At 41.2% G+C, this 18,444-nt stretch overlaps 1 protein-coding gene across 21 annotated transcripts in view; it reads right to left on the bottom strand.

The window, feature by feature from the left end:
- ARPP21 (cAMP regulated phosphoprotein 21) overlaps positions 1–18,444 on the bottom strand; it is a 256,531-nt gene that overhangs the window by 123,263 nt on the left and 114,824 nt on the right. For 14 of the 21 annotated variants that reach the window (XM_079947781.1, XM_079947782.1, XM_079947784.1 and 11 more), the window contains exons 2-3: positions 2,036–2,211; positions 81–241 (exon numbers count right to left, since the gene is read on the bottom strand). In XM_079947781.1, coding sequence (XP_079803907.1) covers positions 81–203 — 123 coding nt within the window. In that variant the 5' untranslated portion in view covers positions 204–241; positions 2,036–2,211. Of the gene's footprint in view, positions 1–80; positions 242–555; positions 721–828; positions 1,058–1,873; positions 1,998–2,035; positions 2,212–2,298; positions 2,422–2,484; positions 2,510–18,444 lie in introns of those variants that run through there. The other 7 variants (XM_079947768.1, XM_079947779.1, XM_079947785.1 and 4 more) reach the window with 7 other exon arrangements.

Raw genomic sequence — 18,444 nt, 5'->3', positions numbered from 1 at the left:
GGTCTTTAAAAATTAAAGAATGACAAAATTGTTTTTAAAAAGTCCAGTAGTTTAACAGAAAAGTCGCTTTTTGTTCTTACCTGGTCTGATTTGCCATTTTCATCTTTTTCATCTACCTCTGAGTTAAGGATGCAATTCTCTTGTTGGGAGATGGCTGAGTCTTGCTCGCTTCCAGTTTCTTCTGTTTTACCTTGCTCAGACATTCTCCCAGGTAGAAATTAATAGAACAAGATTTGATGACCTGAAAGGTCAAGACATTAAAAAACAAAATAGTAGGTGATATTTGCCATCTGACTCCCACGAGAGATATTTTTATTTCCTCCATGATGAACTAACAAAGCACAGCAAGAAACCAAAGAATTAGGGCAATGCAATTCAGCAGACGGCAATGGACTGAAGTGGTATTCTAGGTGAACGTTGAATTGTGTAAAAGCTAACAAGTAGAACAGCTTGCTTTCAAGTACTCATTGTGGCAGAAAATGCGGACGTGAAATTCCTCCCCCTACCCTTTTTGTCCCACAGCTAGGGATGTGGGATGGAAGTGAATTCTTTTACCACGTAGGTGATGGACCAAATAAACGATAACCTATTCGTGCTTTTCTGTTGGGGAGGCGTCAAGCAGACCAGACCTTCCGCTAGACTGTCAATCGCTTTTTGGAAAATGAAAAAAAACTAATCCACACCTCTACCAGTCAGTCATTCCCCCCTGTGTACACACAACAAGGTTATAAGCACTCCTTACAAGAAAGGGAGAAATTAAGCCCGGGATGAAGAGGAACTCAACATAAACATTAATTCTAAATTTGGCAATAAAACCCTCATTGTCACCATTTCAAACCCTCAAATTGACAGCTCCATTATAAAAAATCACGAGCCTCCTCCAAACTCCATGTCACTCTCCAGCACAGTAAAAATCCTCCTGGAAGCCCTTGGCAGGGAAGCTCTGATGAAGATATCTTAACTGCATTGGTCTCAGCTCACATTAGTGTGTGCTGCACAGGAGCTCAATATGGCTTTTCAAAGTTAAAGCCTATTATTATTTTCCCTCTTCCTCCCCATGAAATACCCCCTCAGCTCCGAACACCTCCGCTGCTGATCAGTTGTCAGATGTATCTCATGAATAATTTAGCACTTTTTGTTCTTCTCCTAAACCCCCCCCCCCATTTGCCTTTTTATTTTACTTTTTGGAGAGAAAAATCTTAAGAAGAAAATTAAGTGTGGAAGAGAAGAGGAGTTATTTCAAAACAGGTTTCAGTATTTGCCCTTCTCACAATTTAATAACGGTTATTAGATAAATCGAGTCTTCATATTGTTTCTTTTGCAGGTTGCAATTAACACTGAATAGATCTTTGTAATGCCGCCTTTCTTTGTTTATTTCAAAAGGAAAATACAATGTGCATTGAGGGTTGTTTTTTTAAAATAAAGAAAATCAGAAAACTGGGTATACATTTATCCTGGCTGCATTTACTTTGTCAAGTTTAACAGAAAGATCACAAAGGGTCTTGTTCCATAATTAAATTTTCAAGGGGAACATGATTTGTGAAAAGAATTGGGGCTTTGAACAATGAATGATTTGTTTTGTTTTTTGTTTTTTAACCCCCCCCCCAAAAAAAAAACCCACTTACAATATATTTTGTTTCTTTATATGTGAACACTGGGGCAAAAGTTGCATGATTTAGAGAGGAGGTTGGTAACAATCAAATAAACCCATTCTTTATCTAGGCTATTGTGTTATTCTGTCATGTTATTACATTTTCTTTTCTCGGAACATACACACACTTTTCCCTACAGCTGATCCGTTTATTTGCAGAGCATTCATATCTGAAATGAAGCCATTCTTTCTCATAAATTCAAATATAACACCATATGTTACCTGAATCTTAACCATTATCCCTGTTGCTTGGTATGCACTGCAGAGATGTACACCTAAAGCAACATGCTCACAGACCTGATGTGGCTGTATGGGCATGGCACAAATCCACAGAAATTATACCTCCTTCTGCCAATGGGTACGTAACAAAAAGAAGCTGTTTACCTTCAGTGCTGTGTTAATTCTGGACGCTTTTCTATCAGTTGCTGATGCTGCTCCTCACTGGTTAAATCCACACAAGTGATCAATGACAATGTGAGTCCCATGACCCCATTTAACAGTTCAGAGTGCCAATCTCCATGCTGTTCCTTTAAAGAGTTTGACAGATCATCGTCATCAACCTGGTGGGGAGGGGGAGGGAAGACAAAAAGTAAATACCAATAATAATAGATATAATCATGGTAGGGTTTAAAAGATAAAATAGAGACCAGATTTCTAACACTAATGACCAGCTTCAAGCAAATCAGTTTCACAGCTTGATCCGGCTCCACCTGTCTCAAAAAACTGTGAGCTTCTCCTCTAATGAAGGCTAGAGCCGGCTGTTCAAGTCATAACAGCTCCTACGCACGGAGCTAAAATTAACAATTGCATATTATGTGCCGAAGATTACTCACTTCAGTTTTAACCTTTTTAGTGAATTCTAGCACTTTGCATTTTAAAAAAGGCTCATCTTTGCCTCAATGGAAACCAATATTGTCATGAAAGAAAAAATAATAATGTCTCTGCTGTAACTAAAGCTTCAATTTTCAGAATTAATACTCTTCCTTTTCTGTTCTTTTCTAAAGTGACCACAGCAGCAGGTATAAATGAGCTGATTGTAATAAGATAGAGCCTTTAAAAATGGCTAAGAGAGAGTTAACAATTCTGAGCAATGGAAATTAGGGGAAAGTCAGAAGAAGTGGGATGTGAAGAGGGGGGAGATTGCTAAGGGAGAGAGACAGAAGGCACAGTTGCTTCAAAAATGCATTACGCTATGTTTATACCGAATGTTGCTACCAGATGGGCATTTGGTTAAAAAGAAAAGTGAGAGGTTAACAGGAAAATAGAAACATTTACAAAGTACTTAAATATCATGGCTGCCTTTTCAAGAGCTGGATTTGGCAACGGACTGAAAATCTGACAACCCAACCACTGAAACCTTCATTAAATCTTTAGGAAAAGAGATGTCACGAGCCAGGTAATACTAATGCACAGCAGTTTCTAGAGCGGGATTAAATTGTGAATAGTGGCAACAACTGTAAGATGCACCAGTTCTGTTGTCCAAAGAAAGAGCGAAAAATTATTTCAATAACTGTTACAAAGTAGAGTTTTTAATTTTCCCCCAATCCATATTCTAATCTCTTCTTCTGCTGAGAGCTTCTCAGACAAATTGCCATGAAGTAAATGTGTTTCTCACCTCTTCTGTTTTATATGCAACAACAGTATAAATGTTATCTACTCCCTCCTTGGCTGAAACTTATTAGTAGCAACACAGTAATTGTCCTTGGAGGGGAAAAAAACCTTAATGTTGAAGCAATGGGAGTGGCCGTAACACCTTGAGAACATACCAATTACAGATTAACTCATCACTGCTTATCCTTTCTCGCTAAAAAACACACCCTACCAAATAGTAAGAAAATGAACTGGAAACAAGCTCCAAAGAAAACAAAATAAAATCCGCATTGTGCTTCCTTAATTTTATGACAAGAGGCAGAGAAAAATAATTGCAAAAAGCACAATCCATCAACAGACTTCCATGCTGGACCAGAATAAGGAGTGTTTGTTCAAGAGCCGTTTAATAAACCAATCCAAGATTCAAAGGTCTTTGTAAAAGTGCTAGTGCCTCCTTATAAACTCACAAAGACATTACAAGCTGTTGATTGTTTGCTGCTGATGGCGCCAAATAAAACAATCCTGTTTTACTTGAAAGAAGTATAATAAAACGTTAGGACTGAATGAGTGTCGAGCCATTCATTGGACTACAAACCCAGAGTACACTGCTTTATAACCAGAAAGGCACACTGATTTGTTCAAATGCATATAAAATATTGGAGAAGAAGCAAACATTCTATTTTGGCATTCCACAGATCCATGTCAGTGAAAACACACGGAAGTGGTGCATCAGGTAAAAATATTACTAAGTCTGGATACCAGCATGTTTTGTTTTGTTTTTTAAAGATAAGGCTTTATTAAGATTTTCAGGGCCCAGTTTTCAAAATACGATGAACCCTGTTACCTAAAACAACAACAATACACATGTATTTCATTATGGGGAAACATGCACTGCTGATATGAACTGCAATTCAACCTGCATTTAAATGCTTTGATTATGCAAGAAACAGATTCCTCAATGAGTTTCCAAAATATACACTGTTTCATGTGAAAATAATATGTTATTTCCACTGTGGCTATCTTTCCCCAATTCTCACTGGAGGAAAACATAAAGTGAGTATCATGTATAAGAATCATATACGAAACATACATTCACAAACTGCTTGTAAATTCTGTTTTAAGTGAACCAGCTTCTTGAACCATCCAGAAACTCAAAGTTTAATCTTATGGCTTTTCCAAATAGGTTATCAAGCAGCAAGTACAGAGTTATTCCCCGTTTTGTAAGGATCAACATGCCATCCTTCAACACTTCTATTTCCATGATATCCTATCCCTAGTGCTCACGCTGCTGCAGTGTGTCACTTTCTCTGGCTAAGAATTTACTTCTACTTGTGCCCCAGGAGCTATAGGTGGGATGGGATCAAACTTCTCATGAGTTTTGGTACTTTCAATCCCAACCACCCATGTAGAATGATCAAATCCATCTTTACCTGGGAGTAAGTTCGACTGTGCTTATTCCCAAGTGGTGCTTACAAACATCAGATTGTACCACAGTTGGAACTAAACTCTGTTAAAATCAATAGGGCTTGCTTCTAAATAACCAATTTAAGATCAGTACATTGAATTGCGATTTTAAAAATGACATAAGCAGGCATGCCTGCCCAAAAATCAGTTTAAGTGCCATTGAATTCTGTTGGTCTGGAGTAGATATAGCTTTGAAGGCAATCCACACAAGCCTTTTTAAAAATGTGGTAAAGTTATTTATAGCTTACTTTTCAGAGAATTTTGCCATAGTGATTTGGTTTTGTGAATCTGGATTAATGTTCAGTTACCGGTATTTGCAACCTACCAACTTTCTCCCCTTTAAAACTCAGATCTAATCTATCTTCCAAAACCACACCATTACACCCATCTGCGTTTGTACCTCACTGAATAGAGTTTCAATGGGTCACAAATCATCATCATCATCATCATCAATTTGTTGTTGCTTCTTCTTGATCCCCCTTCATCATAGAGCACCAGGGTGAGTTACAACAATATAAAAATAAAATATTCAGATCAGTTAAAATAATATAAATAATCTCCACATTTATTTTAACAATCCTGATTTCCCCAGCACTAAGCTCATTAGGGTATAAATCACTGATTTAAATCACCAAGCAAAAAGGCCAATTTAAATAATTGATTTAAATAAAAAAAAATCCATTTATTATTTAGATTCTTACTAAGTAAAAGTGCAGACTAATTGCTTGCTATAAACCTAAAACACATTTATTTAAAGCTTAAAAGTGCATTTATACAGCTTCTGAAAGTACACTACAAATTTGCTAAATACTTATCATTATGTTTACAAATTTTGAAATAAAGATATACAAAATACTGATTAGTTTTAAAGCAATCCTTCAAACTCCTGCTGAAGGCTGGCTGAGGGGAGCTAGAATGAGGCACATCTGCACCTCCATTGGTGGGGAAGTACCCTGCCAACAGTACAACCCATTCATCCCAATGGCCACTGGTAGACCTAGTGGTTTTCCTACAGGTGACATGGACCACAATATTCCAATGGATCTATCTATCTGAGGTGGCCTTGAATCCAAAATTTCCTTGATAACCCCCAACATCTTCTGTCCTGGCCACAGCAAACTTGGGAAGTGGTAATAATATCTTTAATACGGTCAATGACCAGAAAGCAATTTATAAAAGAAATACGTCATTATAAGCAGTATTGTGCTACAAATAGCAGTGGAAATATGGCCAATTCACAGAATTGGTGCTTATATTTATGACCAGGTTTCGTCTGTTAAGGTCTTAAGAATTAAATTCAAATGTCGCTACTGTTTGTTATCGTTCCTTCGATGTTTACAATTTGAACTCCGTTCTTTAGTTGGTCAATCAGCAAATGAGTCTCTGTTGTTGAGACTGCTGGCCATGGCTGAATCTGATCTTCCGGTATGTCTAATGCATAAGACTCATCGCTAGATTCCTCGTAAAGATTATGAAAGTGTGTTTCTTGGGAAGTGGTAAATCATCCACAAATTGGGGATGTGCCGCAATCTTTTACCCTCTTTCCTGGGAGTACGTCTCATTGAGAGCAATGGGGCTTACTTTTGAGTAGACATGCATAGATTTGCGCTAGTAATGCTAATGATAATGTCAAGCTCCATTAGAATTACCCATATTCGTGCCATGTATAAAGCAAATAATAATAATTGAATTTTTATTAAATAATGTTTTTGTCATACAACTGCCCTGTCTTGCCTTACCTCAAAAAAAAGGTAAATTATCTCAGCTAGGGTTACTAGACATTAATGGGAAGACCACTTGTCTCCATGAGATGGAGCATAACTGTGTTGTCTAGGTTCAGGTAGTTCAGGGTGACAGCTGTAGGGACTTGCCCCCATAAGCAAATAATAATAATAATAATAATAATAATTTAATAATTTTATTATTTATACCCAGCCCATCTGACTGGGTTTTCCTAGCCACTCTGGGTGACTGACAACATATATAAAAACAAAATGAACTGAACAAATGAACTACGGTCGTACCTTGGAAGTCAAATGGAATCCGTTCCGGAAGTTCGTTTGACTTCCAAAACATTCGACTTCCAAGGTGCGGCTTCTGATTGGCTGCAGGACGTTTGGCTTCTGAAAATCATTTGAAAACCAGAAGAATAACTTCCGATTTTTGACCTTTCAGGAGCCAAAATGTTCAAGTTTACAGGCGTTCAGCTTCCGAGGTTCCACTGTATTGTTTCCGCACAGTTCTTTCTTTGAAAAAGAAAAGTCCACCATAAGATAGGGTTGCCATAAGTCCGGGAATTCTCGGACACATCCTCTTCTTGGGGGGCGGGTCTACATGCACATTTGGGGGAGGAATTTTACATGTTAAAGCAAATGTCCGGGAAAGACAGTCGCACTTAGCCACCTTCCAGGTGCAATGTGTGGAGGGCAGCTGTGCCCAGTGGTGCAGAAGAGGAGTTTGGATTTGATATCCCGCTTTATCACTACCCGAAAGAGTCTCAAAGCGGCTAACATTCTCCTTTCCCTTCCTCCCCCACAACAAACACTCTGTGAGGTGAGTGGGGCTGAGAGACTTCAAAGAAGTGTGACTAGCCCAAGGTCACCCAGCAGCTGCATGTGGAGGAGCGGAGACGCGAACCCGGTTCCCCAGATTACGAGACTACCGCTCTTAACCACCACACCCAGCAGGGCCTGACAAGCAGCAAATGAGAAAGTTCTCCTGTAGGCTATTTTGGATTGGGGGACGTTTTGCCCTATGAGCTTCCCACCCTCATGTTAGATCCTTCACTGAGCAATTCTGATAGCTAGTTGACAGGGCTGGAAAGGAATTTTCTCTCTCAAACCTTGGTTGGGTTGTTGTTGTTGTTTTGCCTTCTCCCCAAGGAACATTTATGGCTTCCTTAGGTGGAATAATGTTGTCTATGTATAAGAGCACTGGGCAGGATTAACACAGTGGGAAGTGGGAAGCCCATAAGGGGTCTAAGGGGAGGATTGGCCATGACATGTCCCAAGCTCAGGCTGGGGTCTCTGGCTGGCTGGACTCCTCACCCTGGTCACCCAGTGAAACTTTGGAAGCTTGGCTTGCACCATGTCAGGGTTTAGAACTGGGTGACTCCTATGAAATGGGTATGATGCGGTCCAGCCACAGTTGAGCACATTTCACCAGCAAGGGGTGTGTGGATTGATAAACTGTTCCTGGCCATGCCGCCATGCCAATCCTTACCCCTGCCTACTGCAGTCAATAAAGTTTTGGCCTGATTGCATCCCAACATCTGGTTGTTTGCTGCTGCTCTGGGTTGCATAATATGCCTGCTCGGGCAATGAAATGGCAAATGATTAAATAGAAAACACCCTTCAAATTCAATTGATTGAATTTGAATCCTGCCTCTCCATTAGTGATCTTCCCACCTGTTAATCCAGACTGAAATGGTGCCATGCCCAGGCAGCAGAAATGATATGTCTAACGTAGTTCTTGCTCAAAAGGTGACTCAAACAAGTGAACCCAACAGAAGAAAACATAAAGACACCTCAGGGTCACCAGTATATTGTGGGGTATGATTCCATGTATGTCAGCTACATTAGATCAAAGAAAACCCATACACCGAATTCAGCTGAAAGAATCACCCAAACAGTGGCCTCATTTGGGTGTAATGCTACACTATGATTTACCATTACACAAATTAACCTCAAGCTCATCAGCAACCAGCTCACCTCTCCTCCAGCACGGCCAGCAGCTTATCCTTCATTCTGAACCTGGACAAACTGTTTTTCAGTCTTGGCTTGGACTGAAACAAGACAGCTTTAAAGCAGGGCTCACAAAGTTGCTTTGTTCCTCTAAACTTTATTTGAAATTACCATAAACACATCTTAGGATTCAGACATAATGATGAATGGCATTTAATTTACAACAGAAGCAAAAATACCCAATCTCCTCACAGCAGGACCAAAGAAAGGGGGAGAGGACAGTGCACGATTTAGTGTTAAACCACAGTTTAGTGTTATCAGCGGTACTTTGTCTCAGTTGCTAGTGTTTGGGGGAAAGGTTCTGGTTAGATATGAAGTTTCATTATACAGAAAGCCCGCAACTTATGCAGGGGTTACATTCCAGGCATTGTGTCTAAACCCAAAATCACGTATAGTGGTACCTCGGGTTACAGACGCTTCAGGTTACAGACTCCGCTAACCCAGAAATAGTACCTCTGGTTAAGAACTTTACTTCAGGATAAGAACAGAAATCGTGCGGTGGTGGCACAGCGGCAGCAGGAGGCCCCATTAGCTAAAGTGGTACCTCAGGTTAAGAACAGTTTCAGGTTAAGAACGGACCTCCAGAAGTTCTTAACCCGAGGTACCACTGTATAGTCAAAACACACTGAGCCAAACCCCTTTTCCGCAGACACCCATCCCCTTTCCATCCCCTTTTTAATTTATTTCTTTTTTAAAAAAGAAACCAAGTGTGTAAAGCTGAATGTGCACAAGTTAAATGTGTGCAAGCTCCAGGCTTACCATATATGCCATTCACTCTACAAGTTTGAGATATATCTATATTCTGCTAATTGTACATGAGTAGCGGAAGGGAGCCTGTTATTTCCAAGTTTCTGTACTTTGAACTTTATACATATACAGGCTATATTACCTCACAATACAACATAAAGTATTATCCATATTTTAATACATTTTGCTGTACAACCTAATAGATATTCTTTATTGCACACAAAACTCCTCCCAACCATTGTCCTTTAAATATTTAATCTGCCAATCCTATTAGCAAATTCTCCTGTCATTGACTTTTATAACTGAAGGCAGCCCTGTTTAGGGAAGTTTTTAATGTTTAATGCTGTATTGTGTTTTTAATATTCGATTGGGAGCCACCCAGAGTGGCTGGGAAAACCCAGCCAGATGGGCGGGGTATAAATAATAAGTTGTTGTTGTTGTTATATACAATTTCAGCCTTGGAACACAGTATGTTCAGATATACAATATAGCCTTATTTTGGTCATGTTGCTTGCATATAAAGGCTAAACATTTCAACTGTTTGCCATGGCTTGGAGAGCAAAGTCTAAAGCAGGGAGACTCCTCTGTTCATACAGATTCTCTTGAGTAATTCAGAATCCTGGGAAAGTGGGGCTCTATAACATGCAGGGAGCCTCTAGGAATAAGAAGCAGCTCCCCACTTCAGACTTCAAACAATGACTTGTGGGTAGTGAAAAGCAGGGTGATGTTGTGAAGGAAGGGTCAGAGCTTAGCAAGCTCATCTCCATTCACTCTGCTTGCTTGCATGCCCAAACAGAAGTAATATTTGTTATGTACTGAAGTTCTTACCTTGGGCCAGCAGGGGGATACTGTAGATAGTTATGCAAATGAAGGATCGAAAGTGACGTTCAGTGACTGGATAGTTTGTATGCAAATGAAGGATCAAAAGTGACGTTCAGTGATTGGATAGTTTTTGTTTGTTTGTTAGTGATTGGATAGTTTTAGAAAGTTGCAACAGTTACATTGTTCTGGAGCTCTATATAAGTAGGCTGACTGAGCTCCTCAGTTCAGTTCTGTTCCAGCTTACAAATAAAGAGCTGCTTTGGAAGAATCGCTGTGTCGTCTGATATATTCGCCCACAGCTTAACAATATTTGTTAGGTACGTCTAACCCAACACAGTGAAAGAAGATGGCTTTTGTCAAAAAAGACAGTTGCACAAGCTGGTGTGGCTCCCAACAAGTTTGAGTAGGTACTTTATCAGGGGAAATGATTTTATGCTACAGTGGTACCTCGGGTTAAGAACTTAATTCGTTCTGGAGGTCCGTTCTTAACCTGAAACTGTTCTTAACCTGAGGTACCACTTTAGCTAATGGGGCCTCCCACTGCCACTGCGCCACCGTCGCGTGATTTCTGTTCTCATCCTGAAGCAAAGTTCTTAACCTGAGGTACTATTTCTGGGTTAGCAGAATCTGTAACCTGAAGCGTCTGTAACCTGAAGCGTCTGTAACCTGAAGCGTCTGTAACCAGAGGCACCACAGTATTTATATATTAAAAAACTGCTTGGGACTACCCTTTGATAAAACCAGCACAGCAGAGCTCAAGGTTCAGTTGGTATGGTGTGGAACTATAACATAGCCACTGCAAGTAAAGAGATACTCTTTCTACTAGTTCAGCAGTGGTTTGCAGATATTTCCTCAGCTAACTGAAGAACCAAGCCCAATACACACCCAAAGAGACAAGAGTGGAAAGAATCAAAGGCAGTTGCTTGGAAAACTACACTCACTTTCCCCATTTGAACTTCCGGCTTGAACTTTGCTTTGATACGTTTACTTCCCTTCCATTTGCATTATTTTGCTGGAATTAATTTATACAAATATTAAAAATGTCCCAAAATCACTCATTTCACCATTCAAATTATATTACTGTATCAGCTGGACTAGATACCAGTGTATTTCTAAACCCAATTCAAAGTGCTGGATTTGACCTTTAAAACTCTAACCAGCCGGGCCCAAGTGATTAACTCATACCCATATTATCCAGCCTGCGCTTTAAGATCCTCTTCAGAGAATCCCATGGTATTTTCACCCCCTAGGTTGGTGGAGGGGGTGGCACGAGAGATCCTTCTCTATGGTGGCCCTATTGCATTAGAATTTCCTTCTGCTGGGCCTAAGCCAGTGTGGTGTAGTGGTTAAGAGCGGTAGTCTCGTAATCTGGTGAACCGGGTTCGATTCCCTGCTCCTCCACATGCAGCTGCTGGGTGACCTTGGGCCAGTCACACTTCTCTGAAGTCTCTCAGCCCCACTCACCTCACAGAGTGTTTGTTGTGGGGGAGGAAGGGAAAGGAGAATGTTAGTCGCTTTGAGACTCCTTAGGGTAGTGATAAAGCGGGATATCAAATCCAAACTCTTCTTCTTCTTCTCTGTGCTGCAGGCTTTCAGAAGACCCTAAGGCTAATTTGTCATCTTTCCTTCCAGGCATGATGGTTGTTAGCTGGGTGACAGCCTGTCTCAATTATATTCCTTCTGGTTCTGTATTTTTTTTTAGTCAAAAGTTGATTTGCAGTATTCTAAAGTTTCAAATTTTGGACTGTTGTATACCTTTTAAAATCTTTTGTTCATTTGTAAGCCATTCTGGGCAGATAGTAACCCAGAAAAGTGGCTTAAAATAAAAAAAAAAGTATGTGTGTGAATGAAAATTTATTCACATCAAATACATTTAAAGAAGTTGAATTTAAAACTCATAGCGTACAGTAATTCAGCTCTGTTCTTAATCCATACAATTTGGTGCAATGCGAATTAGTCTGCACTGTCAACTCATCCACTGAACAGTAAATATTCAATGATTAGGAATAAAAGGCAATATATATTATATTATCAGAAATATATATTCCTGAGAGGTTTTGGGCTCCTATCCTGGGCTGAGTTTGCCTCTTTCCACTTGACACAGGCTAACCTTTGAAGTTATAGTTTCACTCCAAAAGCCCAAGTGACAGAAAGGGATGATGTAATATGATTCTATGGTTGCCTCCTAGCGGCCAAAAGGCAAAAGTGGTCTCTCAAGAAATAGTTGGAGCTGAGCGCCATCAGGTCCTGTGATCCTGGCAACTGTTCCAAGATGGATGCCAAACTGAAAACTGTGAACCCAAAACCAATAAATAAAACCAGTTGTTGTCCATATTGCTGGTGTAGCCAACATTTATATTGCTGGTGTAGCTGTTATGTACTGAAGTTCTCACCCTGGGCCAGCAGGGGGATACTGTAGATAGTTGTGCAAATGAAGGATCGAAAGTGACGTTCAGCGATTGGATAGTTTTAGAAAGTTGTTACAGTAACAAGGTACTGGAGCTCTATATAAGCAGGCTGACTGAGCCCTTCAGCTCAGTTCAGTTCTGGCCTCAGAATAAAGAAGAGCTGTTTGAAGAATCGCTGTGTCGTCTGATATGTTCGCCCACAACTTAACAGTAGCCAACTTCTATTCAAATGCAGAGACCCTGGAAACCACCATTTAGGACATCAACTGCCCATCGTTAAGAGTGCTGCTACTCACTGCACACCTGAATGCCTGTGATGCTCTCTGGAAGCTTCAAGTTTTGTAGGACACAATGGGAGAAGATACCACAAACGTACTACATTACTGCTCCAGCACACAGAGTGCCACCCTGCTGTTTCAAGGGCACATATGGATCCTACCCAGTGCTGTTTTTTTCTAGAAAAAAGGAGGTGCTGGAATTCACTATGAGCACTCATTCTCTTGGAATGGCAATGGTGCCCACCTGTGTGCTGCCAGGATTGAGTTCCAGCAAATTCCAGCTGGAAAAAAATAAGCCCTGATCCCACCTCCCTCTTGTGTCCCATTGCAATTGCCAAAACCCATCAGTTTTGCCAAGCTCTCACTACATTGCAAGGTATAGAATTTCTCCCCAAACCCTCAACAGGATTCCAAACCAGCATATCATTTCGGAAGTGTCTAAGAGTTGGGCCAAGCTTCAGGTGTGGGCTGGAGATCATTTTAATGCTGCAGCTTAAAAAAAATGAAAATCTTCACACTCTCTTGGCTGTATCTAGATATCAGATAAACCTATTTATTTAAGTAACCTCTGCCTGAAAGATGCATGACTAAGAATGTTTTAAAAACTGTTCGTTAGTCATATTTCAAAATCGGAGTCAGTTTTTTTAAATTCTTCACAACAAATAAGTAATAACAGAGGGAGAGCCAGAGAATCGTGATACCAGAGATGTGATGACACATCTCTGACTGCAAGATGGATTTCTTTTCTTCTAACACAGGCTTTAAAAGGTATCAATGGCTACTAGCCAGCCACAAAGACTATGCTCTACCTTCACTGAATACCAGCTGGGAATAGCAGGTGAGCAGAGCACTGTCGCATTCATGCCCTGATTGCAGGCTTCCCACAAGCATCTGTCTGGTTGGCCATTATGAAAACATGATGTTGGAATAGATGGGCATTAGCTTGATCCAGCAGGCTCTGGTTATGTTCTTATCAATAGTCAACATGCATGCAGGTGGGCATGAGGTACTGAAGAAAAAAAGAGATCTGCCAAAAATTATACAAAACTGGGACACCTTCAGATGTGCATTTACTACACCAAAGTCTGTATGTTTCTGTACAGAAGGTGGTCTGTGTTTGAGATCATAGCTCAAATGCTTATTGACATATTATATTAAGCTGGGGGGAGATCATATAGTACGTCTGAGCATGTTAAGAACTGTCAATTTATACACAATGTTTGAAGGTTTCAGAGGATCGCTAACAAAAGTATTTGCAACAAAATTATTGAGTTAGTAATTGTTAGATATACCTTACTCAGTTTCCATAACATAAAATTTCCAATTTAAGGCAGTGCAAATCCTGCAAGGTCGGTTAATTCAGTAGTGTTTTCCCTTACAGTATTTTAGACAATATTCAGATGATTGCTGCAGTGCTATATTGAAACATCAAATAAGAATAGTAAGATAAATAGATTTGAGGTTGTCAGCAGGCTTCTTCCATTTGGAGCAACGTGTATGGAAATGGCTTTCCAGAGTGATGTTTCGTAACTTCTATTTTCATAAAGATATTTGGATAGTTAATAATACTAATTTTAAAAACAGGTTTTAAAAAAATTCACTTCCCTGGAGGTGTCACCTGGAGACATTAAAAATGCAAAAATATCTTCCCACTATTAAAGGATAGTTCTCATACCGCTCAGACACAGTAATAAGGATACAGGTCATACATTGCCTTCTAGCTCATGGGCACACAATATGTAACAAATTTGCTAAGTTACCATTCCTTTCTATAAAAGATTTGCAAGCAACTTTTACAAAACACTTAAGGGTTCGTGCTTATTTTAATTTTGTTCTAACCTACCCGTATTTTTCGCTCTATAAGACGCACCAGACCACAAGATGCACCTAGTTTTTGGAGGAGGAAAACAAGAAAAAAAATATTCTGAATCTCAGAAGCCAGAACAGCAAGAGGGATCGTTGCGCAGTGAAAGCAGCAATCCCTCTTGCTGTTCTGGCTTCTGGGATAGCTGTGCAGCCTGCATTCGCTCCATAAGACGCACACACATTTCCCCTTACTTCTTAGGAGGGAAAAAGTGAGTCTTATAGAGCAAAAAATACGGTAATTTAAAGATGATTAGGAAATGTCAGTAAGCTTTTTTGTTTTTCCCCCGCCCTTTCATATAAAATTTTGGAATTTGAAGGTTATGCATGATTAATAACCTTGAATGGAACGGAACATCAATCAATGAATACAACACAATGCTACTAGCTGAGCTTAACCACTCTTTTGGAAATAGGTGAGAAGCAGGAAGTGGTTTCCTGACTGCATGTCGCAATTTCCAGGGACCTTGCATATGATGCAACCCACAACACCAGCAGTGCATTCCTCCAATTACATGGAAGAGAGCAGTTTGCTGTTGCTAGTATTTGCAATGGTGAAAGCACTTTTTCCAAGTGTGCGTATGGGGAAGGGAAGACATACTTCTTCCTGGCACCCACATCTGGAGATCCACATATTTTTCAGGTGACAGTGCTGCCAATTATATGAACCTGCCCTCAGAGTTTATGAAACCATAAAGCTAGCTAACACAAGAAGGGCTGATCACCCACCAGCACCCAAGAAATCAATTCATGCAATCCAGACCAATATGTACCACAATAAGGGAAGAAGTGTGCTAGAAGCAATAGATTCATACAATTCAAGAAACTGAATTTATCATATTCACATTTCTGTTCACTACTTACAAGCGATGAATGTATGCTAAGGTCTGTATACTAAGGCTGTCACTGCTCAAGTGATAGTACTAAAGTATAACAGTACTAATGAACAAAATAACTAATAATAAAAGAGAATCGTTTGGATCTCATTGAATTTGCAAAAAAAGAAAAGAAAAGAAACCCTGCATTGGCCAGATTGGAGGAAAGAGTACTGAACATACATTTCCTCTGCTGCCTTTTGCTCACACTTAATGCAACAAGTGATAAATATCGCCTATTACAAACAGAAGCCTTCACTGCACACCCACACAACCGAAAAATCACAATAGGATGAAAAAGCATAGACAAGTGACGATAATGCTAGCTCATTGATGAAATATAGCAGCAATTATAGGCATGATTCAGAAGCAGTTGGAGCTTGTTGTGTTGAATACCCTTGCGTCACTTTGAATTCTAAGTGGGTTCTCAGCAACTGCCTGAATGACGTTGACTAGCTTTGCCAATATTTTATACTCTTCCTCGTACATTCCTCCAACTAGTCAAGTCAAATCCTTATTACAGCCATAGGCTAGCATATGGTAAAAGCATCTACATACATAAATAGGTAAAGGTAAAGGTACCCCTCCCCGTACGGGCCAGTCTTGACAGACTCTGGGGTTGTGCGCCCATCTCACTTAAGAGGCCAGGGGCCAGCGCTGTCCGGAGACACTTCCGGGTCACGTGGCCAGCGTGACATCGCTGCTCTGGCGAGCCAGAGCCGCACACGGAAACGCCGTTTACCTTCCCGCTGGTAAGCGGTCCCTATTTATCTACTTGCACCTGGAGGTGCTTTCGAACTGCTAGGTTGGCAGGCGCTGGGACCAAGCAGCGGGAGCGCACCCCGCCGCAGGGATTCGAACCGCCGACCTTTCGATCAGCAAGTCCTAGGCACTGAGGCTTTAACCCACAGCGCCACCTGCGTCCCATTAACACCTGCTAGTGTTTAGGGGCCTTTTAATATATAAAAAAAGGGTTGTCACTAAAGCAGTCAATAGTAAGGAACTAGATCTCATCGTTGACACAACTAGCAGCAAATGAACTCTGCCGGGGATCAAGTGTATGCACATAATGGGAAGAAGTCTCGCAGCAGAATTGCTTCTGCAACCTTCAGGCCTTGATCACACAACAGTATTCATCCCATAGTATTTAATTCTTCTGCGAGGTATTATTCTAAATACTGCATATAAAATGTTACACAGTAACTCAAGGTTTCCTTGACTAAGGAAAGCCCTCAAATATTGAGCAAATTAATGCAAAGACTCTTTATCAGCACCACGCTCTAACCGACAGAGCTACCCCGCTGATGGCCGTGTTGCACTTGTAATGAGGAAGGCTCAGACACCAATTGGCTCAGCTGCTGCGAAGGCTTGGAATGTCCACAAACATGCCAAGTGCTAGTGAACAAAGCTGTCAGAATGTTCGCAATCCAATTCTGCACCCACACACAGTGAAGCAAATCGTGCAGGAACAATGAATTCAATAAGGCTGGCATGGGTTTAAAGTTGGCCGCTTTACTGTTTACAGCTTACCAGAGTTTGGCATGGCACAGGGCAACTGTCCCGTTATCAGGCAGCTCAGTTGCTGAACAATGGCACCCTCCCAGTTAAGAGTGCTGGATCAATATTCAGGGAGCAACCATGGGCTCTCCAAGCAACATAGGAGTGTAACAACTGTACCAGCCCCCTAAGCTGGGACTGGGGCCATAGTGTGAAACCCCCAGACCTCCTATGGGGATCTCTCAAGCAGAAAACAGATTCCTCCCCCCCACTTACCCCAACTATGGATCCTGCCCAATGATCACCCACCCCACTTGCAATGAAAGTTCTGATATAGAGCTCCATCAGGACCAAATCCCGAAATTGCTATAGGGATAGCAGAACCCTCACAATTGCATTTGTGTATAAAATTCCATCTTGGCCCCAGCAACTGTTCATTACTGTATTTTTCGCTCTGTGAGACACACTTTTCCCCTCCTAAAAAGTAAGGGGAAATGTGTGTGTGTCTTATGGAGCGAATGCAGGCGGGAGGCTCTGCTCAGTGCTCCCTTTAAAGAGCCGCATGGACTGTGTGTGCAGCTCTTGGGGGCTTTTCCCTGAGGAGGAAGAAGGGCTGCCCTTCTCCCTCCTTGGGGAAAAGCCCCCAAGAGCCACACACACGCTCCACACACTCTTTAAAGGGAGTGCGGCTCTTGGGGGAGCCTTCTGCCTTATCCGCTCGCAGCCTCTTTTGGGCAGGGAGAGCCTTCATCCCGCTGCCCGGGAGAGGTTGCGCGCGGCTATCCCATAAGCCAGGACAGCAAGAGGCTATCCCAGAAGCCAGATCCCTCATGCTGTTCTGGTTTCTGGGATTCAGAATATTTTTTTTCTTGTTTTCCTCCTCCAAAAACTAGGTGCGTCTTATGGTCTGGTGCATCTTATAGAGCGAAAAATATGGTAATTTCTGACCATAGCAATGACAATAGTAAGATATGGAGGGTGAATAGGGAAGTTACTGACAGCAATGTCAAAGCTGCAGCCCAATGCCTGTGTTTTTCACCCCCATTTGCAGCCCAAAGTTCTCTCCTCACCACGAGTTCCAATTTGGATGACACATGAAACCAAAACTTGGCTGAGGGTTTTTCTACACTTACCTTTTTCCAGGCAGAGCTTTAATACTCTATATCTAAGTGGTTCCCCCCTGCCCCAAGCTTTCCCCCATGAAGAACCAGTCTTTAAAATTCAATCACTTCGGGTTTTCCATGGATTGATGTTTGCTCCGACTGAGCTTTAAAGAGCAGGTTTTTGCAGGTAAAGCTCCAGAGCCAAAAAAAAAAAGGGGTGCTCAGAAACAGAGCTTTAAATGGCGGACCGTGCCTGGAAAGAGCAGAAGAAAGGTAAGTGTGGACAAGTCCTTTGTTACATGCTGTGGCCTGGCATCAAAAAGGATCAGGAAGGAGCGACACAGCTGTGAGCTCCTCTCTAGGAGCCTGCACAGCCCACTGTCTAGCCAGCTTTTCTCATAAC

This window comes from Podarcis cretensis (genome assembly GCF_951804945.1).
Source record: "Podarcis cretensis genome assembly, chromosome: 12".
Taxonomy (NCBI): Eukaryota; Metazoa; Chordata; class Lepidosauria; order Squamata; family Lacertidae; genus Podarcis; species Podarcis cretensis.
This window is presented reverse-complemented; position numbering and strand designations above follow the sequence as displayed.